The 25,444-nt window shown below is 43.8% G+C and overlaps 1 protein-coding gene and 1 long non-coding RNA gene across 3 annotated transcripts in view; both read left to right on the top strand.

The window, feature by feature from the left end:
* The first annotated feature begins 13 nt into the window (after positions 1 to 13).
* Positions 14 to 6,479, top strand: LOC104856812. Its single transcript, XR_002025090.1, has 3 exons — positions 14 to 239; positions 1,579 to 1,675; positions 6,396 to 6,479. It is a non-coding gene; the product is annotated as an uncharacterized LOC104856812 (long non-coding RNA).
* A 2,288-nt stretch (positions 6,480 to 8,767) lies between these two features.
* Positions 8,768 to 25,444, top strand: part of Fbln5 (fibulin 5) — a 71,893-nt gene continuing 55,216 nt past the window's right edge. The window contains exons 1-4 of one of the 2 annotated variants that reach the window (XM_010616320.3): positions 8,768 to 9,294; positions 12,401 to 12,455; positions 14,627 to 14,678; positions 17,144 to 17,398. In XM_010616320.3, coding sequence (XP_010614622.1) covers positions 9,278 to 9,294; positions 12,401 to 12,455; positions 14,627 to 14,678; positions 17,144 to 17,398 — 379 coding nt within the window. In that variant the 5' untranslated portion in view covers positions 8,768 to 9,277. Of the gene's footprint in view, positions 9,295 to 9,466; positions 9,756 to 12,400; positions 12,456 to 14,626; positions 14,679 to 17,143; positions 17,399 to 25,444 lie in introns of those variants that run through there. The other variant, XM_010616319.3, reaches the window with a different exon arrangement.

The following is a 25,444-nucleotide window of genomic DNA, read 5'->3' as shown; positions in this document are numbered from 1 at the left end:
GGCGTAGTGGAAGGGCAGTGTCTGAGCCGCTGGGAGCCGTGGACCACCCAGAAGCGGCGGGACCGAGCACACGCGGACACCGAGGCCGGGACAGCACGGACCATGGCGCAGAAGCGGATTAGTAAGGAATTTAGTGATTTGGCCCGTGACCCTCCAGCAGTGTTCTGCGGGCCTAGTTGGGGATGACGTGTTCCATTGGCAAGCCGCAATTATGGGACCCAGTGACAGCCCATATCAAGGTGGCCTATTCTTTTTGACAGTTCATTTTCCTACAGACTACCCCTTCAGATCACCTAAAGTTTCATTTACAACAAGAATTTATCGTCCAAATATAAATAGTGATGGCAGCATTTCTCTCGATATTCTAAGATCACAGTGGTCCCCTGCTTTAACTGTTTCTAAAGTTCTTTTATCCATTTGTTCACTGCTATGTGATCCAAACCCAGATGACCCCCTAGTGCCAGAGATTGCATGGATCTATACAGCAGACAGAGACAAGTACAACAGGATATCTTGAGAGTGGACTCAGAAGAATGCCAGTGATGCTACCTTATAATCAGAATAGCCTGCATCATAGCTGGAATAAACTTTAAGTTATTGGGTTTTTTTATTTTCTTATCCGGCTGCTCCCCTATCAGACCTCATCTTTTCTAATTTTATTTTTTTGTTTGCATCCCTCCATTCATTCACATGCTCATCTGAGAAGACTGAAGTTCTTCCAGCTTTGGACAATAACTGCTTTTAGAAACTGTAGTTAGAACAGTTGCCCAAGATTCAGAATTTTTTAAAAAATGGAGCATGTGTATTATGTGGCCAATGTCGTCACTCTTAACTTGGTTATGAGACTTAAAGCCTTCATCACAGCTAACTGCTGAAGAAGCCAGCTGAGGGTGGCTGGGAGGTGGATGCTTGGTGTCATGGCAAGGAAGCAGCATTATTCTAGCAGCATCCGTTCTTGTTAAGCCTTCCACTGTTCGAGATGTGAGGTTACGTGATATACTTTATGCTCATAACTGATGTGTCTGGAGAATTGGTATTGAATTCATAGCATCAGCAGAACAGAAAATGTGATGTATTTTATGCATGGCAATAAAGGAACGATCTGTTCTTGTACTACAGAGAATGGAAATTGAAACTCAAATACCCTTTGTATTTCAAAATAGGGTCTTAAGACATTTTGTAATTTTCAGTTAAATTGTTGGGGGGGGGATTTAGCTGTTTCCACTGCCTGCCTCACAAGTGCAAGGACCTGAGTTCAATCCCTGTTACAAAAAAAAAAAAAAAAAAAAAAAATTGTCAAGAGGCTTGGAGCTATTAGTTAATCTGTCTTCCAATACACTGTTTAATATAGCACTAAGTAAATGATGCAAGTTGTCAATGGATGAGTGATCAACTAATAGCTCTGTGAGTAACTGATTTATTTTTCTTCAATGAAGTTGCATAAACCAAAGGAAAAAAAAAAAGAAGAAAGAAAGGAAAGGTTGACCACCTTGAATCCACCTAGGACTCTGTCTTTTTCTGGCTGCTTATTCATAAGATAAATAGCTAAATTGCCCCTTAACAATATCTTTGCTACAGAAATAAAGATGGCTAAAGAAAGGAGAGAGGCCACTTGGTGCTCCCTGAGTTCCTGGAAGATTTCTGCTTGTCTTCTGATGCCTACCTCTGCTTCATGGTAAGAAAACTAATATTCTGAGTTAAGCAGGCATATGACCTCGTAGACTAAAAATTATATCTCCCAGGCTTCCTTGCAGTGGATGTGTTTATCAACTTCTCCCACTCTACTTCTCAAATGTTGTGTGGCACTGTGGAGCCATTTCAGTCTACACAGAAAGATACTATGGGTAATATGAAAGGACAGAGCTGCCAAAACTAGCCCTAGACTGCATAGATAATAAGCCCCAATGTGAGACCATGTATTATTTTATCATCATACATAACCACTGAGATATTTCTGTTTTGAAAAAAACACTCAAACCATCACAAGTTCAAATCTCAAAAACCACCATTAAGATGGAATCATTTTATCTTTTTATTCAGCCACAGGGAGTAAATTACCTTGACTTGGTGCCACATTGGGAGAGGAAATGGATTTGAGGTCTTTTTCACAAAAAGTTGACTATTTGGGTCTACATAGTAAAAGAAAAGTCAGGGATAGTGAGAGGGACTTAGTTAAAAGTCTTCTGCATAATGGTGGTGGTTTAATTGATTGTACCTGTGACTAATCTCAAGATAGGAAAATGGAGAGAGCAGAGAGGCTGGATGTGACACTCCTTGGTTAGGGAGAAGGAGAAAGAAAGGGGTTTGGAGAAAATGCAGTCAGGAGAATGGAGGGGAAATCAAGGTAACTTAGTCATAGATGGCTGAGAAAAGTTAGGAAAAGCTTCAAAGACTCTGGAACAAATAGGGTTAGAGAATAGAGCACTATATATTTAATACAGATGTCACTAGGAGTCCTAGGGGGCACTGTTTTGGATAAGTGATTGTCATTATACTGGGTCCAAAGAGGTTCCCAAAGCGGAGCTAGAGAACCTAACACCACCATCCTACCTGTAGAATTAGGTTGAAGGCTGGCTGACTTTCACTGTAAAAGAATAATTTTCAGGAAGTATACATTAAGAGGCATAAAGAGATCACTAGGCAGTAATTGAAAAGTGCATGCTTGAGGAAATAGAATGTGAGCCCTCAAGAGGGGGAGAGATGCATTATGATTTGTAGCTGGGTATTTTTAAGGAGTGTTGAGGCTTTCTTCAAGATGGGTGGTCTAGGATGTGCATTCCTTCTGTTACTGAGGTTCAGGGGTGCTATGGGCTTCTACTAGAGATTCTTTCTAGGCTTTTGCTGTCCTGAACAAAGAATTGGTTAAGACAAGTACAAAAGGTAATATGGTTTTACATTTATTAAAGGCATTGTAGGTAGGAAAAGAAATATGCTCTACAGAGTGAGTGTGGGCCAATTTAAAGAAGTAAAAGAAGTACACACTACAGAGTTCAGAGACGGCCACTGAAAAAATTTACAGTGGCAAAAAGGTTAATGGCTGCCATATTTTATATACCCCATTCTGATGTCAGATTTAGGTCATCCTATCAAAACCTTCTTGATCCTGTGCCAGAAGAACTAAAGATAACATTCTTTGATCGATCCCACATGCAACTTTGGGTGAATGTGTCCTTGATCTCTGTGATTGACAGTCATGTCCACTTGCCCAGCCAGTTTGCCATACCCTAATCTCCTGTCTCACTATACTGTCTGTCCGGTTATCCACGAGTTTTAGCTGCTCTTCTCTCATTGCTAAGACAAAATACCTGACATGCAAAATTGGAGGGGAAGGGGTTTGTTTAGTTTACAGTTCATAGAGGTTTCAGTCCATAGTCAGTTGGCTCCAAGGCAAGATGGCATGTCAGACAAGCATCACAGTGGAGAAACAACATGGACATGGCATTCACAAGGTAGCAAAGGCAACAAAGGGGCCTTCACCGAATCTTTCTGCCTCTTTTGTCCCATCCTGTCTATTGGGATTAAGGCAGTGCTGAAACACTCACTCACGTATAGTGGTTTAGTAATCACAAGCCCTTAATCCCAGCATCACACATTCCAGATTCAGCTACCTCTGACCAAATGAGGCTTTGGGGGACATCCAGACTCAAATTATGGCATTCTTCCACAGGCCCCCAAAGACTCACATACATTTCTTTATGCAAAAGGCATTTAGTCCATCTCTTAAGAGTTGCCAAAGTCCTAACAGTTTCAACTTTATGGAAAAGTCCAAGTACAAAATCTCGGAGATTTAAGGCAAGTCCCTGTACAAATGAAAAGAAAGTTAAAGATTTCCAACATTCAATGGCACAAGATAGACATTTCCATTCCAAAAGGTAAAAAATAGGGAGATACAAAGGAATGGGAACAAAGCAAGTCCAAAATCCATCAGGGCAAACATTAAATCCCAAAGTTCCTCTTCCAGCATCCTTAGCAATCCGTGGCAAGTCATGAACTCCAAAGGATTTGGGTGGCTACACCCCTATGGTGCTTCTGGTGGTTGTAGCTCCCACTACTTCTCTCTGGAGCCATCTTTGCTCCCTACTTGCAGTTTTCCTTAAATGATCCATGTTCCCGGCTTCTCCAAACTTCTGGGGTCTCCAACACACCTTTGGCTTCACACTCACAGCTTCACATACTGTCCTCTCAGGAGCACACTGCCTGGCCTGCCAGGCCTTCTTCTGAAATCTGTGTGGAAGCCTTCCTGATCCCACAACTCTTACATTCTGCGTGCACCTACAACCAGCACTACATGGATGATACAAGTTCTGCTGCCAGCTGGAGCGGTAGTAAGGCTTCTTTCTCTCTTGGGTATAGAGGTCCAGTGTCCATGAACCAAATCCTGAGAAATAAGTTCCCTAAGTCGCCATTTTGAAACAACTTCCCTAGGCCACCACCATTTTGGAATAACTTCCCTAGGCTGCCACCCTTCTGTAACATGATGCTCTGGCACTTTCTTCTCAAAGCAAAATCTTTCACCTTTACAACTCTGAGACTGCAAAGGGTGGAGGTTGGTGGGAAGAAGTGCAATTGACAAGGGAAAACAGTGGTCCATTCATAAGTGAAAAAGGCCAATTTGTAGGCCTGAGGGAATTGTCCATGCTTATTGTGTCTTAGGAGAAGAGAAAGAGAAAATAAAGTTTAAACAGGGCTTGCATCCTGAAGTTGTAGTTTTTCTTTAAAGTAAAATTTTAAAATTCCAATTTTCCTTGTCTTCCTTTTACCTTTCTTTATTCTTCAATCTACCTCATGATGAGAACTTAGCTAGATTGCAGAGGTGATACTAGGTGAGGAGATGGCTGAGATGCGAAGTCATTGCGCAGCCTGATGGAGGAAGGAGGAGAGAGGAAGCCTCTGAAGGCATGGGAAACAGTAGAATTACCCCAGCAGCAGAGAAAGCTTGGTGGAGTCGAACCTGACCACCACTGAACTCAGATGTTAGCTGTTATTTTAGTTTTATGGTTGTTTGGGCCAAGTTTGGACAATATGAGAATTGAAAGGGGTTAAGAAAAAGAGAAAGCATTTATAGAAGGGCCCACGGAGTTCTGCAGTGTTCCCAGGGAGCTAACACTAAGGGAAGGGACCAGCCATGTCAAGGATAAGACAGGTAAACTGGGGGTGGGGATGTAGCTCCGTGGCACCATGCCTGCAGAGCAAGTGCAAGGTCCTGAGTTTGATCCCCAGTAATGGGAAAAGAAAATGTTTAGCCAGGTGTGGTGGTACATACCTGTAATCCCAGCACTTGGGAGGCTGAGGCAGGAGGATTGCTCTGTGTTCAAGGCCAGCCTAGGCTACATAGTGGATTCAGAGCTATCCTGCAATACAAAGCAAGACCCTGTCTCAAAAAAACAAAACAAAACAAAAAAGCTTGGTAAACTGGGATTAATGAGGGCTTCAAAATCAGATGGGTTTGGTTTGAGCTGGAGATTGCACACTTTATTATCTTATCTCTCAGGGCATGTTTCTTCATCTGCAAAATGGAGTGTTTCCTATTCCTCGGGATTATTGTGGGGATCAGAGAAGGGATATGTAGGTTCTAGCACTGTGATAGATAGCCAATAACATCACTGTCCCTGCTTTGAATCTGTTTCTAGAAAGGCATTGTGATGTGATTCTTTTTGAACAGTGAAAAATAATGATTTGATATTAAAGGTCCAATATATCATTAAATGCACAATTGTGTGATGCCCCACCCACCTACTTGCCACCATGTTGCCTGGAAAAATTGCCCATTTGTCTCCTGACCCCAAGATATAGTGAGAAAATTGAGCTTCATCGAAACCTGGAAGGGCCTCTTCAGCAGATGGTGTCCTCTTACACTTAGGCTATAATTTACATTTGTGAAACTGTCTTATATTTGTAATTGTATTTGATTCTGATGATAGAAAGTGGGACAGATGTTGAGATCCCTATTTTGTAACTGAAGGAAAGAAAACACACCTAGAAAAGGAAGTATGGTCTCTAGAACCTGGCAAGGACCATTCAGGAGTTCATGCCAAAGGAGCCTCCTTTTTTCTTAAAAACTTGATTGGGGAGTGCTGCAGATAACATGTAATTTGACATTAGCAGGATATTTGCCAAATGGTGGACAAGGGGAGCTTTTCAGGAGCACTAGGCCTGTAGTGAAAGAGGGAGTAGCCCAAGGGGAGAATTAGGGCCCATGTGAGGTGCACACAGGAAAGCAGACTTGGATTCAGCTCATGACAGGCCTGTCTAACAATTTGAGGTACTTTGTGAGGTTGTGATTGCTCTGTGGAAGTGGGTAACTTACTATTGAGTAACAGTATTTTGTGTAGGAAATGGAATTTTGGACACAGTGACAGTTATAAGGATATCTAACTTTTATTTCATTCCCATAGCCACCCTGAGAGACAGGTATTTTTTCCACCTTGCAAATGAGAAAATCAAGATGTTAAGAGATGAAGTTACTGGCCCAGTCATCCAAATAGTAAGTAGCAAAAGCAAGACTCAGCCCCACATTTTATGGCAACCCTCATTTTCCTCCACCATCACAGTTTTAATATGGAAATAGTCTCTGATCTAAGATGGGTCCCTGAACAATTTTGATTTCAAGGTCTTCAATTTGCTCAAGACAAACAGGCATATTGATTTCTTCTCCCTTCCTGTCCTGTAGGAAGGTTGATAATATCCATGAAGCAAATGGACAAAGTAATTTAAAACTCCCTGCCCCAACATAATGTATTTATAAATTAACCTAATCTCATAGTTTGAAAGGCTAATATACATACATGATACACACAATTGGAATTGCACCAAAATATAAGCAGCAAAGGAAAATGTTCCTTTCACATCTGCTCCCCAACCCTATATCCAGTTTCCTTCCTAGGAGACTGTTATAGACTGAATATTTTGTTCCCCCCAAAAGCACATGTTGTAATTCTAATCCCTCATACAATGATATTAGGAGGTGGGGCCTTTAGATGGTGATTAACTCATGAAGGTGGAGCCTTTACAAATGGAATTAAGGTCCTCGTAAAGGAGACCCTAATTTCTTTCTTTCTACCACACGGGGACTTAATAAGAAGACCACCTGCAACCTGGAAGAGGTCCTCACCAGGCCCAGCCTGTGCTGGTATCCTCACCTTGGCTGTCTAGGCTCCAGAACTGTGAAAAATACATGTTTGTTGTTTCAGTCACCCCATCTGTGACAATTAATTATAGTCATCTGAGCTAAGATGAACAATGCAACAGTTTCTTGTGTATCTTTCAGTAGAGGTCTTTTCCATACACAAACAATAATTTGCTTATCTACGCTTTCAAACTGCAAATGGTGGTATGCTTTATGCACAGTTCTATATCTTACTTTTTACACTTATAGCTTTCACCTATATATTTATATTTTTACACTGTTATATTAGATTTCTTTATGTGAAATAACCAATATAGCACTTTGACCTACAAAATAATAATCCTTCTATATTTGCATAAAGAATCTCCTCAGTCTTTTCCTCATGGTCACACAGCAAGACTTCAGGAATCCCAGATCTACACATGATCTGTAAGCAGCACCTAGATTGACAAGTAGAATATTAGTGGTATCTAGAAAGCCCTATGTGCCCTCTCCCAGTGACTACTTGAATTCAAATTCTATATAAATAGAATCAACCAAAATGTGCCTTCTGGGGTCTACCTTTAAAAAAAATGGCTGCACTTTATTTGTTGTCCATTTTGGAATTTAAATCTGCTGTGCCTTATTGATGGACCCTAAGTGTATAATCTTTTACTACTACAAGCAATGGGAAAGATGAACAACCTTATAAATAAATGTATTTTAAATTTTGTTTTATTATTAGAAAGTTCAAACACATGAAAAGTAAATAGAATAGCAAAGCGAACACTCAACAACTGTCAACATTCTGCTCTTGTTCAGCCTAATGTATTTGTAGAATGGGATTCTATTTACTTACTCCCCCCAAAAAATGTCCTTTGAGAAGGCTGTGTTCAATATGCAGACCTAGAAGCTCAGCGGCATCAGTGAATAGCAATGTGGGCATGGGGAAGTTGCCTGACCTCTCTTACCTCCACTTTTACGGCATTGAAGGTAGTTCCTACTACAGGGAGTTGCGGGGAGGAGAGAGCAGCTCCTCTACACCATTTTTGAGCTTTAGGTAGGGATTTTGAGGGAGCCAGGAGAAGGTGAAGGAAGAAAGGAGGCCTTGGACTACAGCCAACTCATTTAGTCTTTTGTAGGATAGTTCCTTTGGTACGATTTCATTTGATAAAGGGGTCTCAATGCTTACGAAAAAGAAACACTTTGGAATCACCAGTATCATCAATGTAAAGGACTTAGCCCAGGGCTCCTGTGTTATCCTTCATATTCTGCTTTTTCCTTTTATCTTTTTCACCTAAGTCTCCTACTTGTCAAAATCACTTTCAAGCCAAGGGATACTTTTAATGAAAGCAAGGAATGCCAGGGAAAATGAGGGGACCAGTGCAGAGAAAGGACATCCACATTAGGATGGGAAGCCTGGTGGTAACATCAAGATTCCATCCTCCTCTCCTCTTCTGCTCCCCGTCCCTGCCTCTGGGAAATCGGAAGTCCCCTATCACTCGCCAAAGCCTCTGCTCAGTGGGTTCTGGTTTCCCTGTCAATCCTACTTTTCTGCCTCCTGCATGTGTACCCGTCATGAGTTCAAATTCCTCTAGTCACAGGGCTGTCATCTGCCCCTCCTCGCGCCCAGGGGCCAAGCCAGAGAGTGCACGCGCCCCACCCGGCCCCTTCACCCCCGGGAAGCCTGCAGTCCGTGCCCCCAAACCTGCCCACCCTGCACTTGCCTGCCCAGAGCCTGCAGCCAACGTTCTTGCTGCCGAGGGCGTCAGGACCGGGCTCCCCTCCCAGCTCAGAGCACTTGGCTCTGGCAGACGCCCCAAGATTGTTGTGAGGAGTCTAGCCAGTTGGTGAGCTCTGTAATCTGAACCAGCTGTGTCCAGACTGAGGCCCCATTTGCATTGTTTAACATACTTAGAAAATGAAGTGTTCATTTTTAACATTCCTCCTCCAATTGGTTTAATGCTGAATTACTGAAGAGGGCTAAGCGAAACCAGGTGCTTCCGCGAGGGCTGTGCAGCGGCTGGAAGCACCCGGCTCTCCTCAGCCCTGCCTCTGATCTCCGCCTGGAACAGGGTCCCCGGGAGCCCCGCCGGCCCGCGGAGCTCGTCTGAGCATCCGGCCGCCAGCTCCTTCCTTCCCCGCTGCCTCTTCTCCCCGCGCATCTTGGACATGCCAGGACTAAGAAGGTAGGTTCTTCTCGGAAAACCCTGGTGGGTGGAAAATGTCTATGGCTGCGATTCAGGCGGTGTCAGGGTATTGGGAAAGGCATTGCTAGTGATGCAATGACATTGTTAATTATAAAAAGCTGCGTCTCTGTAATTTCCATCTTGAAGTTTCTTTTGAGAGTGGGGATTTTCTAACAGCTTCAGAAGTCAGCATCAGAGAGAGAGAGAGATCTGCAAAACATCTCAGTGCTTTATTCCTCTTTTGGAAAGGACATAAACTTTGTACACAGGTTTTTTTTAATATATTTTTTAAATTTGGGAGATGGATTAGCAATTGCTTGCTGCAACGGCTGCTGGACAAGCAAACAGACTTGCTGAACTCGTGGGCCGAATTTGCTCTATGTCTGTGTGAGACTCACAAAGGGTATGCGACCCAGAAGTTTCAAGCCAATGAAAAGCGGGGACTGCAGACAGAGATACATGTAAGCAAATGTATTGCTCTTCTTTGCAGAAATTGCAATTCCATTCAGGTAATCCTTAAACCTTGCAGAACTTTATCTACATGACATCTGTGCAGCCTTTATCTTGCAAAAGTTTGGAACACAAAGCTGCTTTACACAAATTAACCGTGTGTGTGTGTGTGTGTGTGTGTGTGTGTGTGTGTGTGTGCACTCATGCTGAGAACTAAGCAATAATGTTGTCCTAGGTCGGGGACCCACATGTGAATGACAGGCCAGATATTTGCTCAATCTCCCCAGCTTTTCTCATATTTTAGGATGTGCACAAAATGGGTGAACCCACCTGATTTAGAAAGTTCCAGGGACCAATTCGGAGCATGGACTCCCTTCCATCCCCAGTCCTAATGATAGTTCATTTTTGGCATTTTTCAGGGTTTTCCTGACAAGGTGCAGCTATTTGTGATGCTGTGGGACCCACAGTGCCTGAGTATTATTTCATTTTGGAAACCCTCCCCGGTAGCCTGGAGCTTATTTGGCCCCCAGGACAAGGCTGTGGTGCTTCCAGGAGGCTGGGCTTGGGGCTGGACCATCCTGGGGCTGCCTGTGGCCAAGAGGAAAGGGGGAGAAGGAGAAGGGGGAGAGGTGGGCTTAGCACACCCTTTCCACCAGCTCTTGAAGTCCACTGCATACACTCAGCCTGTTCTGTCTCCAACATAAACGAGACAGGATTTTATAACCATCCAAAAGGAAACTTCATGTGAAGAAACAGGAAAACATTGAAATTCATAATATACAGACTGGAAAATAATTTGTTATTGTTCTTTCATTCCTTCCAGATATAATTCTGGCCATTGCAAATATCAAAAGCCCGAGGATTTGGCTTTGTACTTTATAAGGTCAGAGCTATCTGCAGGGTTATAGAACCTGACTCACACAGGCACTCAGATAAAATGAAAACCTGTGAATGCTCAAGGTCTTGGTTCATTGAACTGGAGGCTAGATGAGGGAAGTGGACTTGCATGTGCTCACACCACACCAGGCTCTGTTCTCTCTGGATGTCACCTTAGCTCTGGATGCTTCAAGTATATAGGGTTGCTGCTTCACATGGGCCAGGTGGCATGGGTGTAAGTGAGCTGTGTAATCTCTTGACACTCATTCTGTAAAGGAGGGGATTACAAAGTCTTGGTGGACATTGGCAGTCACCAGCTGATCAGTCCAGCCTGGTCCCCAGGTCTACTACCTAAAGAAGAAGCCTCCAAGATCACTTTTTCCAGGAAGTCTTCCGTAACCATCCTGTCCCTACCCCCAGCCTAGCTGCCATGGCACCCAGGGGCATTTCTTTGCTCTTCCTAAAATGTATACATTGCACACACACACACACACACACACACACACAGTTTAGCCATTCATCCACCACAATGTGTCAATCTTTTTGGCTGTTGTGAGTAAATAATGGTGCTGTGGTCATGAATGCACATATATCCCTTCTACTTCTTTTTTTCAGTTCTTTTTGGGTATTCCCAGAAGTAGACTTGCTAGACCATGTGGTAATTTCATGATTAATTTTGGAGGTAAATATCACACTGGTTTCCACCATGAATGCAACAGTTTTACATGTCCATCAACAGTGCACAGGGGTTCCAGTTTCTCCACATCTTTCCTATCACTTGTTATTTTCTCTGTGTTTTTTAAAATAGTCACTTTAATGGGCATGAGGTGCTATAGACTTTGTGTTTTGGGAAGGATCTTAGTGACCACAGTTTTATCAATAAAAGCTAAGGAGAGGTGAAGGGCTGAATCACAGGTAGCCACAGAGAGGCTTAGTGGCCCTGGAGTGGCAGCACTGGCCTGACCCAGTGCTGGCTTCTCCTCCTGTCTCCCTCTCTGTCCTCTCTCTGGGCTGTGCAGGTTCTTCAGTCACCTCCTCCACCAGGATCTGAGGCCACATTCTGTAGCTGGTCCTGTGGAACTGAGGATTCTCACCTGTGGGGACTAAGGTCTCAAAGCTCTGGATAACTGACTTCCTATGACCCTGTGCTTCAGTGGAACTCAAAGTGCCTCAAGTTCACATTTTCCCCTTTCCATGGCTGAGGGCATGATAGCTTGTTCACTCTGTAATTGTTGCAGAATAGAGATGCTCAAAGACCAGGAAGGCCTCCTGCCTAAAGAGGAAAGACCCAAGACAACCGGTCAGAGCCTTGTGCATCCCACAGAGTTTGGACTTTCTTTTTTTTTTGAGCAGTGAAACCCTTTATTAAAAAGTGTAATCTAGAAGAGGCAAGCTTATACTAGATATGGTTTAGGGTATCTGGAGGGTCTCTTGGCTTCTTCACTGTATGCCCTGTCCTGCCATAAACACACAGTGAAATCACCATTAAAAATACAGTGTGGGGGTGCACACTTGTAATCTTGTCATTCTAGGAGGCTGGGGCAGCAATACAGCAGGTTCAAGTCCAGCCTAAGCAAGTCAGTGGCTTAGACTCTATTTCAAGATAAAAAATTTAAAAGTCAGGGATGTATCCTGGTGTGAACACTCTAGGTTCAATCCCCAGTTACATGCGCATGTGTACACACACACACACACACACACACACACACACACACTAGCATGAGATCCATGCTCTCTCAAATATACCTTGGGATTTACATTCAGTTTCTTACCTTCGCAGGCTACTCACCGTTACCTTTCTGGCTCTCTGTCTTCCAAGTCCTGGGAATGCACAGGTAAGATTTCGTTTTAAGTTATCCAGAAGCATGTTTTTAAAATTACGAGGGAGTCCAGCAATGCATTTTAGTAGAATCCCAGGGCTGTAGAGGTGGGAGGTGCTTGACCTAATTGGAGCTCTTGTATAGAGAGTACAGCAAAGGCTCAGAGAAGTAGAGACTGGCCCGGATGAAGTTGTTTCTAAGTGCAGGGCTGGAAGTATAATTCATTACCCTGACTTCCAGTTAGAAACTTATTAGATTATGCTGCCTCCTTCGTGTATCTCAAGAAGACTCAGTTTATCTTCAAAATTAAAATGTGCTGTCATGTTTCTGGGTGACAGTGCTCCTGGGATCCCTGCATATGGCTCCCACGGATCTGGGTGTACCCAGGTCTACATCCCCTGTGGAAGCAAGTGAAGCAAGGAGGCAAAGGTTCCAGACATCCCATCATGCAATGCTGGAGGATTTCACTCCAAACTTGGGAGGGCACCCTTGGGCTGGGAGTCCTGCAGGAGGCCAGTTGAGGATGGAGAACAGTTGAGGTTAGGCTCGGAGTGAAAGTCAGCCCTTGAGAACTGTGGGCAGAATCTTGAGATAGTTAACAAAGAATTTCCTATCTCAGAGAGACCTTACAGTCAAATCTTACCTTGTGGGGAATAGGTGAAGATGTCTAGGCCCAGGGAGGGCAGTGTCATAGGACTGTGTTCACTATATGAACACATTCACTTATATTAACATATTTGGTCTCTATCCCTTAGAGGAAGTATTATTGTTCCCATTTTACAGATAGGGAACCTGAGGTATAGAAAGCATATGCAATGAGTAGGGGCTACGGTGGGAATTTGAAACCAGATTGACCAGTAGACCTGAACCCAATCTAACACTGAGTTGCAGAGCATGGCTGGATCCTGGGTCCCTGTGCTTTATCCCACAGCCTCCTGCCTCTTCTGTTCCTTGGGCTCTAGGGAGACCTGAAGGGCTGAATCATAGGTAGCCACAGAGAGGTTTAGTGGCCCCGGAGTGGCAGCACTGGCCTGACCTAGTGCTGGCTCCTCCTCCTGTCTCCCTCTCTGTCCTCTCTCTGGGCTGTGCAGGTTCCCCAATCACCTCCTCCACCAGGATCTGAGGCCACATTCTATAGCTGGCCCTGTGGGACTGGGCCATCTATTGACAGGATTTTCCAGTAGACCAGATCCATCATCTCCATCAATCACCCACAGCTCAGGAATCCCAATTCCTGAGCTGGAGAAAGACAGAGGGACGGGAGCTGTGTCCCACAGTCATAGACACTGAGCTCATTACTATGGAACAACAGGGTCCAAGGTCTTCCGAAGGCCTCCATGACTGTCCACTCTCCAGACATCTTTTTATTTATTTTTTTATTTTTTGGTACCGGGGATTGAACTCGGGTCCTTGTGCTTGCAAGGCAGGCCACCGAACCACTGAGCTAAATCCCCAGCCCTTCCAGGCATCCTTTTAAAAGTGCATAGAAAACAACAACAACAAAGTGCATAGGGCTGTAATTCAAATTGCAAGACCTATCTCTTTCAGGAGGCATCTTCATGTAGTTGTCCTGTTGAGTAGAAATGGGTGAATTTCCTTGACCCTCGTTAGAAAACTGACTTTACCTACAGGCAGCTTTTTTATTGCATGTCAGGACTGAGCATCAGGGAGAGGATTTCATAGAAGACAAAATATTTCATTGGGTACTAAGCAGGAGAGGTTAGATAGACCTAAAGAAAGAATCCTTGCCTTAACACTTGCTCTTTCCCTCAGCGAGGGGATGCAGATTGTACATATCCAGTGTCATCATTGTTTCTTTTCCTATTAGAGCATCAAAAGGCTCAGCAACTACCTGCTCAAAGTGGGGCTGATGAAGCAGAAGTGCAGGGAGTTTTGGTAAAAAGCAACGCTGAGTGTAAGTGATGGTAAGAAACTTGAAGATGACAAATAGGAATTATAATACAGGTGTTGGCATTATTTTTATCTACATTTCTCAACTTTCTGAAATGTAGCTATGGTACTTTTAGAGTAAAGAAATAAGTGCACGGCCGGGTATTTAGCTTTGGGGTTCCATTGCCTCCCTTGATGCCTTTCAAGCACAAGGACCCAAGTTCAATTCCCGGTACAAAAAAAAAAAAAAGTAAGTGCAATGACCTCATGTGTTTCTTTTCTCTCCTTCCCTGCAGCAACAATGCACTAATGGCTTTGACCTGGATCGCCAGTCAGGACAGTGTTTAGGTATGAGCCATGCAGATTCCTTGCTGGGATGGGATGTTTGATGCCAGCCCAGTCACAGGGCCATGTCTTTCTTGGCTGTTGTCCACTACTGTCAAATCTTTATTTTCCTCCCCCATGGAAGAACAGGGTGAGATGGGGGTATTGAGACCAAGGAGGCCCTTGTATTGATGTTCTTGTGTGTGTTGAGCACTAAGCTAAGAGGTTAAAGAACAGACCCCTGTCCCCAGTGAGCTTTCCTTCTGTATCATTTTCCTAGCACTATTGTAACAAGTCACCACAACTTAGTAGCTTAAACCACACACACTTATGGTCTCATTGTTCTGTAAGTCAGAAGCCCAGTGACCAGCCTAAAGGCCACACATTGGCAGATGGCTTCCTTTCTTGAGGCTTGAAGGGGGGACTCCATTCCATTGCTTATGAGGTGACTGGCAGGAGTCAGTTCCTTGCAGTTGGAGCTGGAGGCTCTGTTTCTTTGCTGGCTGTTGACTGAGGGTCTTTGAAGCTTCTAGAAGATGCCCTTACTAATGGCTAGAGGCCCTTCCTCTGTCCTCAGAGAGTTATCACATCTCCTGCTTTGGATCTCTTCTTTTTCTTTCAGAGAATCTTACTGACCATTTCTGCCTCTTCTACTTTCAAAGACTGATGCGATTCCATTGGGTCTACCCAGATAATCTAGGATAAGCTCCCCATCTCAATTCCAGGCTCCAGCAACCTGGATAGCATCTGCTGCTTTAATTTCCTTCACCAGGTGACAAAACACATTGGTAGGTTCCAAGGATGAGGAGGAGCCAGTGGGAGGGGGACAGTCACTTAGCACACCCTCTAGTTGGGGAGAGACTTAGACACAGTGAGCCTTGGGACAGGTTGATGGAATGAAGTCATTGCCAAATAGAGGTAAGAGCAATGGGCCATGAAAAAGAAGAGGACAGAGTGACACTTTATGTCCAGGGTCAATAAAGAGTGGTAGAAGTCACATTTTATTTGGGCACTGAAGGATGAGTAGGAACCTGGGAAATGGCATTCGGGCTGGAGAGAACAACATAAGTGAAGACCAGGGCTGGAAAGGACTCTTAATAACTCAAAGTGAGTTATTGAGGGAACACAGCATGTGTGAAAAGAATAAGGTAGCCCTATATTGCTGCCTTGCCCTACAGTAGGGAAGTGCTTAGCTTTTTAATTACAAGTATTTGATTTAGACCAAGTCATTTGTCTTCCCTGAGCTCATGTCAGCTAAGACACAGAGGGGCAGGAGATGGTTTGTCAGGATAAAACCTTCCTTGGGGAGTCTGAGCCTACACTTGGATTTAAAGTACGCCACTTTGAGGAGGTGCCCAGGCAGAAAGAGTGTAGGGCAGCAGCCTCCTTTTCTGGGTTGTCAGTTTTAACTGGAGAATTCTATCTGGTACACTCTGACTCTCAGCATTCCCCTTCCCTGAGGTGGGAATTCCTGTGAGTTTCTCAATTGAGGTATGGTGATGGGGTAAACCATCGGGGTCCAGGCCTCTCCCCTTTGCCTCTGGCCCACAGGACCAGCACACAGAGCCAGGTCTGCTACTCACTGGACCCAGAGTTCAGGTCTCCCCTGTCTCTCTCTAGCAAGGCTATCTCTCCCTTTCTAGGCACAGATAGTGGAACACATCCTGGCTGTAAGCAGGCTGAGTGTGCTGGCACAGTGTGAACAAAGTAAGGCTCTGTAGCAGTTTACAATCCCAGCACTCTGGGAGGCTAAGAAAAAAGGATCACTGGTTCAAGCCCAGCCTGGGCAATTTAGGGGCTTAGTATCTTAAATTTTTAAAAATTAAAAAGGGCTGGCAAATAGCTCAGTGGGAAGGCTCTGGGTTCACTCCCTAGGACCAGAAAAATAAATAAATAAAAGCCTCTGCTTTCTTAGCAAGTTACTAGCTCTCTGCCATGTATTGGATTATATAATGTGCAGTTCTTTTCCTCCACTTCCCACTTGTTATCTGGAATAGATGTGACAATAATTCTTCAGCCCTTCCCCTGTGTTTTCAAAGTGAAGTGTGTACAGTTAAGATTACTTGACGTGTTTTACATCCACAGATAAACACTCTTTATCTTTATAGTTATATACTTCTTCTTACTATTATTTTCTATTTATTCTAATTAATGTATTCCTCATTTGCTGTACTCTTGTTAAGATTTTAAAAATACATTTTCTTTGTTTTCAAATGTGGGTTCACCTAAAGAAAATGATGAAACAAATGATAGCACAAGGTTTTGTGAATGCGGTCAGAATTGTGGTGGTGGTACTTGAATGGCTGGTGTTTTGGTGACATCAGTCACTTTGATACAGTTCAGCCAATGTTTGCGAACACTGGTGGAGCAGAAGCTGGCAAGTGTGTTTTTGGGTCCTCCATGTCTCTCTTAGTACAACCTCTGCTTATCTGTGTGCATGCTCAGTGTGGCCAGGGGCACTGACTCTCAGCTTTCTGTGGCCCCTGCAGATATTGATGAATGCCGGACCATCCCTGAGGCTTGCAGAGGAGACATGATGTGTGTCAACCAAAATGGCGGGTATTTGTGCATCCCCCGAACAAACCCAGTGTATCGAGGGCCCTACTCGAATCCTTATTCAACCCCCTACTCAGGTCCATATCCAGCAGCTGCCCCTCCAGTGTCAGCTTCAAACTACCCCACAATTTCAAGACCTCTTGTCTGCCGTTTTGGATACCAGATGGATGAAGGCAACCAGTGTGTGGGTGAGTAGCGTTGTCTTTCCTCCTTCCCTATGGTGCCAGTGAAGGTGCTGTCTGAATCCACACATCTGCCCCAGTGGATGTTTGTTACCATGAAACACACCACTGGGGCAGTGGCTGCCTTTCTACACACTTACTTCACTCTTGCAGCCCGAGTCTCTGGTCCTCTCCCACCTTAGGGGATGAGTTTGCTGCTTCCTTCCTTGTTCTCCAGAAAATGAATTTGTTTTTTCTTTATTGCTTTCTAACTTTCTACCTACTTACACATCATCTATCTATTTACTTACCTAGTTCAGATTTTCTCAGCTAAATAAGAGATACATTTGGTTGAATTTGGTAAGTGAACCCCAAAGAGATCTAGAAAAGGCCAGAGTTCTGTCTCACAACATAGAGCGGAACATGAACTCCCGCAGGGAAACCTGTAGGGCCAAAACGAACTGTCCTAGAAAGAAGTGGGTTACTTGCAAGGGAATCAATGTTCTTATGGCCAAAAGGAAGCTCATGGATGGGACCTCTGGGAAGAAATGGACACCATATGCTGAGTCCCAGAAGAATTGATAAGGGGTTTGGCCAGTGCCCTAGGGAGCTTTAAGTTCCATTTGCCAGTGTGGCCTGAGAAGAGTTACCTGGAATCTTTCCTGATCCTTTTGGCTGTGGTCAGATCCAAGCCTTGTAGTTTTGGGAGATGGCCCAGGGTGAAGGCCCCCAACATTTTTGATCTTGCAACCCATCTGCTAAATCTTTTTTAGCCCAGATCCTTTTTTGTGCATATTTATAAATGGCGTACATATCCTGTTATATGGTTTGAGGAATATAAAGCATACATAACAGAAAGTTTAAAAGAATGTGATAAACATAAATATAAGCTGAAGTTCTAGTATTTCCTTTCTATAATCCCAAAGTGTAGGAGATTTTTGTGAGCTTCTTAACTCTAGAGTGGCTATAACCAACAGTTATAAAGACTGTTGATGATAACTTCTATATGTTCATGCAAATAAGTGTGCATTTTCATTTGATACATGTAAATAATATGCAAATGAGTATTCTTCAGACCTCCCAGGGAAAATTGGATATGCTTGAACCCAAGGTTTTGCATTCTTACTAATCTCAAAAAGTGTTGTTGTGTGTTTAGGCATATGCAGAATGGAAAGACAGTCATAGAGAGAGACACATAGACTGAATACAGATGAGGGAGTTGTAACGTCTACCTTGAAGGGTGATGTGTACCAAGGGAAAGAGTGTGGGCGTCAATCAAGCCACACATTCCTGCAGTTTTGGTGGCCAACATAGTACCATACTTACTTATAACACACAGCACAATAGTCCATTATAATTAAAAGGACTTTTTAACAAACATCAACTTTAGTCTTTTCATTTTATGAAAAGGGCAATGTGGACTCCAACTAGTTAGGTAATTGCACAGATTGGCTGTGAGCCCAGCTGCCCTGACTGCCAGGCTACGATGTCCTAACTGGATGATACAACCTCATGATATCAAAAGAAAATGCAGAGGTAGAGGGGAGAGTAATGCTGTTCTTTCAGGGGATTGTCACCTAATCTGAGTTACTAGTCCTCCATGTTCATATGTGGGGGTGAGAAAGGGGGTGTGATGACACTTTGGAAGTGCTCCAGTTTGGGAGAGAAGTGTCAGCTAGAAGTGTGGTGGTTCTGGCTGATGTCCTGAGCCAGCCCACCACAAACCTTGTAGAACAGTAGGCACTTCCTTGGGGCTCCCCAGAGTACCCTTCCTCCCACACACCTCCTTCCAGGATTTCAGGGCTTGACACTGAAAGCATGGCTGGGAAAACTATTCATCCCCTGGTCCCTTGACGTCATACCACTTGAGGCTCTGAACCTGTCACATGGGAGGTACAGAGCCTTCATAATGGCCCTTTTGTAGGAAGAATACAATCTAGGCACCCTGCAAGGACTGGCAACAGGCCCATCCATTTCCAAAATGTTCAGTATTATGCATTCCCAAAGCCTGGGTTCTTTCTGATTTCCTCCTCACTCCACCCCATGGCTTCCTGACTTACAGAGGCCTTTCAGCCCCACCCACCAGGCTCCTGTCGCCATTGTAGGAGGTGGCAGGATCTGAGAGCTAGAGAGGGAATGGGAAAGGAATCTCCTACTATCCACATTCCTTCTAGGCACTGGGGGTGGAGTTAGGAGGCTGCACTGGCTGTAGAGGAGCCAGGAAATGAAACAAAGGTTGTTGGGGAGAATCTTGCTGCCTTGAGAAAGAGAAGGTGATGTTTTCCAGGGTATAGCTCTCATCATGTGGAAAAGCAGATGAGCAATGTGTAAGCTGAGGAGAACTGAGAGACATCTCTGAAGCTTCAGTCACTCTAGAGGAGTAGGACAGTGTCTCCAAAGGAGCCTTCTCTTCATCAAAATAAAAATAATAAGCAAGAGTCACAGCAGTAGCTCTAGTAATAATACCAAGTACATAGATAGTGCTTCTGTGCCAGTATCTGTACAGAATAAATGCATTAGTCCTCCCCACAAATCTAGAAGGTAGAACTATTATTATTCCTGTGGTACCCATGGGGAAATCAAAGAACAGAGGAGTTTAGAAACCTTTATAAGGTCAAACAGAGAATGAAGGCCAGCCCAGGATTTGAACCACTCAAGCTCTGGGTGCGGAAACTGAGGCTCAGTGCGGTAAATGTTTCTTCATAGACTCTCAGAAACTCAGTATTAAGCCAGTTACTGGCAAGCCATTACTTCTTTTTTTATATACTAGGAATCAAACTTGGGACCTTGCACTTGTGAGGCAGGTGGCAGAACTACTGGGCTAAATCCTCAGCCCAACTTGTTACATTTTTTAAAAAAATTTTTCAGTTCTGTACAATGTTGAACCTGGGCAGTAGAGCAGACAAACTGAACATTTACCTACTTATCGTCCAAATTACTGGCATAGCCCCAATTTCATTCTTCTTTACTTTCTATTTAGTGCATTAATTTATAACAAACTCCCTTCATCCTTAAATCTGAGAGGTAAAGATTCTTTATCAAAATCAACCCCCTCCCCATGCAGGGGGTGGTGGTGCACACCTGTAATCCCAGCACTCAGGAGGCTGAGGCAGGAGGACTGCTGTGAGTGCAAGACCAGCCTGGGCTACATAGTGAGTTCTAGGTCAGTCACAAGTACATAGTGAGACCCTATCTCAAAAAACAAAAAACCAAAACAAAAAAAAGTCAACCCCCTCAAATCCACAATGTGGATAATGATTATCCACATCATTAAACCAATAAAAGTCAACAAGAGTCCTTTTTCCTTATTAAATATCCAAGCACTATCCAGATTTCCCTGATGGTCTCAAAAATGCCATTTTTTTCATCAGCTTGTTTGAATCAGATCTGAGTAAGAGCTACCATTTGTCATTATCACCGAGTCTTAATGGTCATTTGAACTGTTTTGCTTCCATCACCACTTCTTTGTTGAGGATTCTGAGTTGTTTGTCTGGAGAATTTCTCATATTTGAGATTTGGCTGATAGCATCATGATAATGATATATAATCTACTCCTCTGTTTCCTTTATGTTTCTGTGAACTGGTAATAGGCCTAGATGCTTGTCCAATTCTGGTTTAACTGGAGGGGCAAACTACTTCATACGTAACATCCTTGGTCTCTTTCCCTCCTCCTTTCCATAATGTGTAAGAGTCTGCTTTGAAAAAGCAAAGGGTACCCCTTTCACTGCAGCTTACTTTTGCTGGGTTTTGAACACACTTTCACGGAAGATATCTTTTCTCTTGTGTCCAAATTAGATTGGGACCTGTTCCTGTGAGCTGGGCAGAGAACTCTGGTTCCCCAGGACCTCTGAGTTTCCTTCTTAATTTCTCCATTTCAGGTTTCATTTTGTAGGCAACTAAACCTGGCTCCTTCTGTAACCACATTTGGCCTCAGGTTTGAGTCCCCAGTTACCTAGATATAAAACAGGAACACTTGGTACACTTTTACAGACGGGGGTGGGAACAGAGACCCAAGAATCATAGCCCATGAGCCAAGAATGCTTTGTGTCATTAAGAAAACTGGCAACTTGGCTTGAGAGTGCTCAGCTCCACAAGAGTGATGACACTCATGCCAGGGTGGAATGTGTTCCCCAGAGCCTTGACTCTTGGGAGATCTGGATGGGGACCCAGACAGACACTATTAACTGGCTGCTGGAAGAGATTGTCATCATCCAAGACCCACACAGAAGGCAAAGTCAAGCATGCACAGAGTCCTGAGCTGGCCAAATAGAAATCAGGGAGAAGGATTATATGGGGTTAGCAGTGTTAGTGCTGAAGGTCGGGCAGTGTGAGGGGCTGCAGCTGAAATGCTGGGGTACCCCGGATTTGAACCCACACTCAGTGACCTTCCCCATATGACATGTCTCCTCTGAGAACAAGTTCCCTGAATGTGGCTGCCACTTGTCTCTGCATGCTGTTCCCCTTTGGGGCTCAATGTGTCATCTCTCTGGGTAAATGTGCCAAGTGCAGGCTTTGCTAACCATCTTGCTTCAACAGCAAACTTAGGGAAGTCTACCAGGTGCTAAGGCTCATGAAACGTTTTGCAGCTTAGAGTGGAGCCATGCCTCAACTAGGAACTGCAGAAATTCTTGTGGTCATTTGTGAAATTATGAGCAATTTCTTTCTTTTCTTATTGGGCCAGGGATTTTTGTTGTTGATCAGAGCACCAACCAGGCAGAAAGCAACACACACAGGTCCTTTTGGGTGGAGTTGGCCTCAACCTTTCTCTTGAGTTGTTTTTCAACCTATGCTCATACAGCTCCTTGGGGGTGCCAGAAGACAAGCATCTGAAATACAAGGCAGCCTTAAGATGGTCCACAGAAAAGGCAGAGATAGGAAGGCTTCTAGATTAGAAATCAGACAGGCCTTAATTTTCAACTTGGTTTTGCTACTTCCTTCTTATGAGATCTGGGGCTTTGTTCCTTCTGTAAAATGGGTAAAACAATGCCTCCCACATAGATAACAGTAGAAAACCCCATGCTGGGTGTCTGCACAAAGTATCCCCAGTGAATGTTAATTGGGAAGATGTGTGAAAGAGGTGATAATGATAATAACCTCTGGAAAGACTCATAGACCCCAAAACTGTACTGCAGTCCTTAATTCTTTAAAATGACCTAAAACTGCACTGGATACAAACATACTTAACAGCTTTCAAAGCCTTGAGGAGACTTAATCTGCACCAAGATGCCAGCAGTGCTTGGATTTATTTAAGTTGTGAAACAAAACCATGGGAAGCAAGCCCAATGTGGGCATTTGTTCCAAGCAGATAAAACAAGGCCAAAAGCACGCATGAACCTTAGCCCCAGTGTGGCAGGTCTGTGGTTAGCACCAATGAGGGAGGAACTGCAGTGGCCTTCTCTTTTGTTCTTTCTTTGTTTTTTATATAGGCTTCAGGCTTGAGTTGTAACTTGAAACCTAGCCCTTAGGCTAACCCAGAGTAAAATGTGTGAAGCTGACAGGTTGGATCTTTAGTCGCTGAAGGCTTTGGGACCAAACAGGCCTGAGAAAGAAAAGATACCCAGGGGCTCTGAAGGTGGCTTTGCCCAGCTGTCCTCGAACTGGTCCCAGCAAGCTTGTTCATGAACAGGCAGCCCCTGCCTTGGCATCTACAGCTTGCCTCGGTCTTTCCCTTTCATGGGCTGGTGAGCTCACCATGATGGTGAGCAAGTGGTTTACTTTCTCTAGACCCGTTTTCCATCTGTGAATGTGGATGACAATACCAAATATTTTGAGAGTTAAATGGGATAATGTATGCAAATTGTCTAACCTAGAGGCTGGCTTATGCCCAAGGCTTAATACATCAGTCATTGTAATTTTTGAGCCATTTCAAATTTCATCATTTTATTTTAAATTATCTCCCCTTATTACTGCTCCTCTAACCCCTAGACTCGTTCTTTGGTTACTGTTCATTCTTTCACCTAACAACTACATTTAATAGCACATGTCTTCGAGAGGGTTTAGGGTTGAGTTCTCCACATTTCAGCAGTGGGAATTGGGTTAGTTTGTGCTTCTGAGACTTCAGCAGAGAAAGGGCTCCAGAAAATTACTCAGTGGGAAGAGCAGATTTCTGCTCCAGGGTCTAGGTTGGGGGGGTGGGGGCTGAGGTCCCAGATGATGCAATGCTGTGGGTCCAAGACCCTCATCCATCCATCTATTCTCAGAGGCAACTACATTTAAAGAAAGGTAGTGTTATGGCTTGTGTCTGTATGTCCCCCCAAAGTCTCATGCAGTCATAGGTGGCTGCATCTAGAGTGTGTGACATTGAAATTGATTTATGGAGCAATGCTAGGATCAAGGGCCTAATGTCTAATGATTAAGGGTGCAAGTGCTGCCTTCCCTAAGTAGTCTAGATAAAGTAAAAGGAGCAGAAAGATGCTGTTAAGGTCCCTTGTGGCTTTGCTACCTTCTGTCTGCCCCTCTTCCTGCCTTGGAGCCACCTGATTATGGACTGAAATCTCTACCAAGTGTGAGCTAAACAAATCTTTCCTCCTTTTGCTTTTGAGTGTTGGGCATTTTGTTTCAACAAGAGAAAAGTGATTAAGACAGGTAGAAACTTTATTTCTCACAGATAGTTCCTATATTGCTTGAATTTGTTAGAATACATTATTTTCATTTAAAAACAAAACCTCAAAAGGAATAATTTTAAAGCCTCAATTGAAGCAGCACACTGGAGTGGTAAAGGGAACAGATAACATGTCAACAAGGACTGGGAGTTGGATCCCAGACTTGCTACTCATTTGCTATGTGGCCTTAAGAAAGTTATTTGGCCTCCCTGACTTAAGTGTTATCATCTGTAGAAAGAAGGGATGATATTATATTAGGAGGGTCTTAATCTAGTGTCTGCAGATATAAATCAAGGGGTCTACCGCTGCCTCCCCACTAGCTTCTCATTGAAATTTAGCATCTCCATCTATTATGTAGGCAACAGGCCATGTGACTATTAGCAGGAATTGTAATGAATGAGAGACCTAGATATTTACTATAGCAGCTATGGCAACTATTTTGAATTACTTTGAAATATTCATATTTATCTCTACTTCAAAGTTATAGAAGATATTAGATCTGTTGCCTAATCTTGTTACTTAATGTGCTGATAAAGATGTTTATGTATATATTACATTTGTTTTAAAAAAATATTCTGATAACTGTCTTTCAGTATGGTTGGTTTCCCTGATAATTTAACAACGTTTATGTGTTAGAAAGACTATTCTGAGAAGGAGGTTAATCCACTGACTTCGTCCATCTGCAAGACAGGTTCACTGCACACAAACAAAATTCCCAGCACCAGATGATTTCTCACATCCCTTCCAACACCTAAATGTTCTACTATCCTAAGTCTTCCCATTCTTTAGGGAATATAACATCTGTGTCCAGACAGTCCGGGCTTTCTCTTAATTCTCACCTGAACTGCTCAGGCAGTGTGGCTCTTCTCTAAGTGTGCTTCAAGCAGTCCACATGCTCAATGACATCTTTTACTGGGTGAATGCCAATTCTCCATTTATGAGAAAGTCCCTCCTACCCCAGCTGCAGCTGGCTCTGCTCGTTGGCGCTGGTTGGCAGTGAGATCCAGTGCACCTCCTGGGCTTATGTGTTGGGTGGAGACACATAAGATGGGATGTTCTGGCCCTCAGTCACGTCCCTGGTGCCTAGCATGGCAACTTTCTCAATGACCTACAAGTTTTTCTTGGCTCTCATCTTATGTTCCTTAGTCTGGTCATATTTCTTTTCATTGTGTTCTACTTTGGAATTAGCCAGTTGTGGGAGAAAAATAAATGGTGTTGCAAGAGGAGGGGTGAAATGTGGACTTTGAACAGAAGAACCATGCAGCTCTGCTTCTGATGGTTCTGGGAAAGTTAGATGTATTACCAGGTCTGGAGAAGATACCTTCTGGGGGACAGAAAGTGGCTGTTTCTTGCCAAGAAGCAAATAGCCTCGAGTATCAGGGCCAATTCCAAGCAAACCCTTGAGCCTTATGTATTTTAAGTTGGTGGGAGGGGCATATTATGATGCTTCTGGAAGAGAGACAACGTTCTC

Source organism: Fukomys damarensis, unplaced genomic scaffold, assembly GCF_012274545.1.
Source record: "Fukomys damarensis isolate Sample0158 unplaced genomic scaffold, DMR_v1.0_HiC HiC_scaffold_21, whole genome shotgun sequence".
NCBI lineage: Eukaryota > Metazoa > Chordata > Mammalia > Rodentia > Bathyergidae > Fukomys > Fukomys damarensis.
This window is presented reverse-complemented; position numbering and strand designations above follow the sequence as displayed.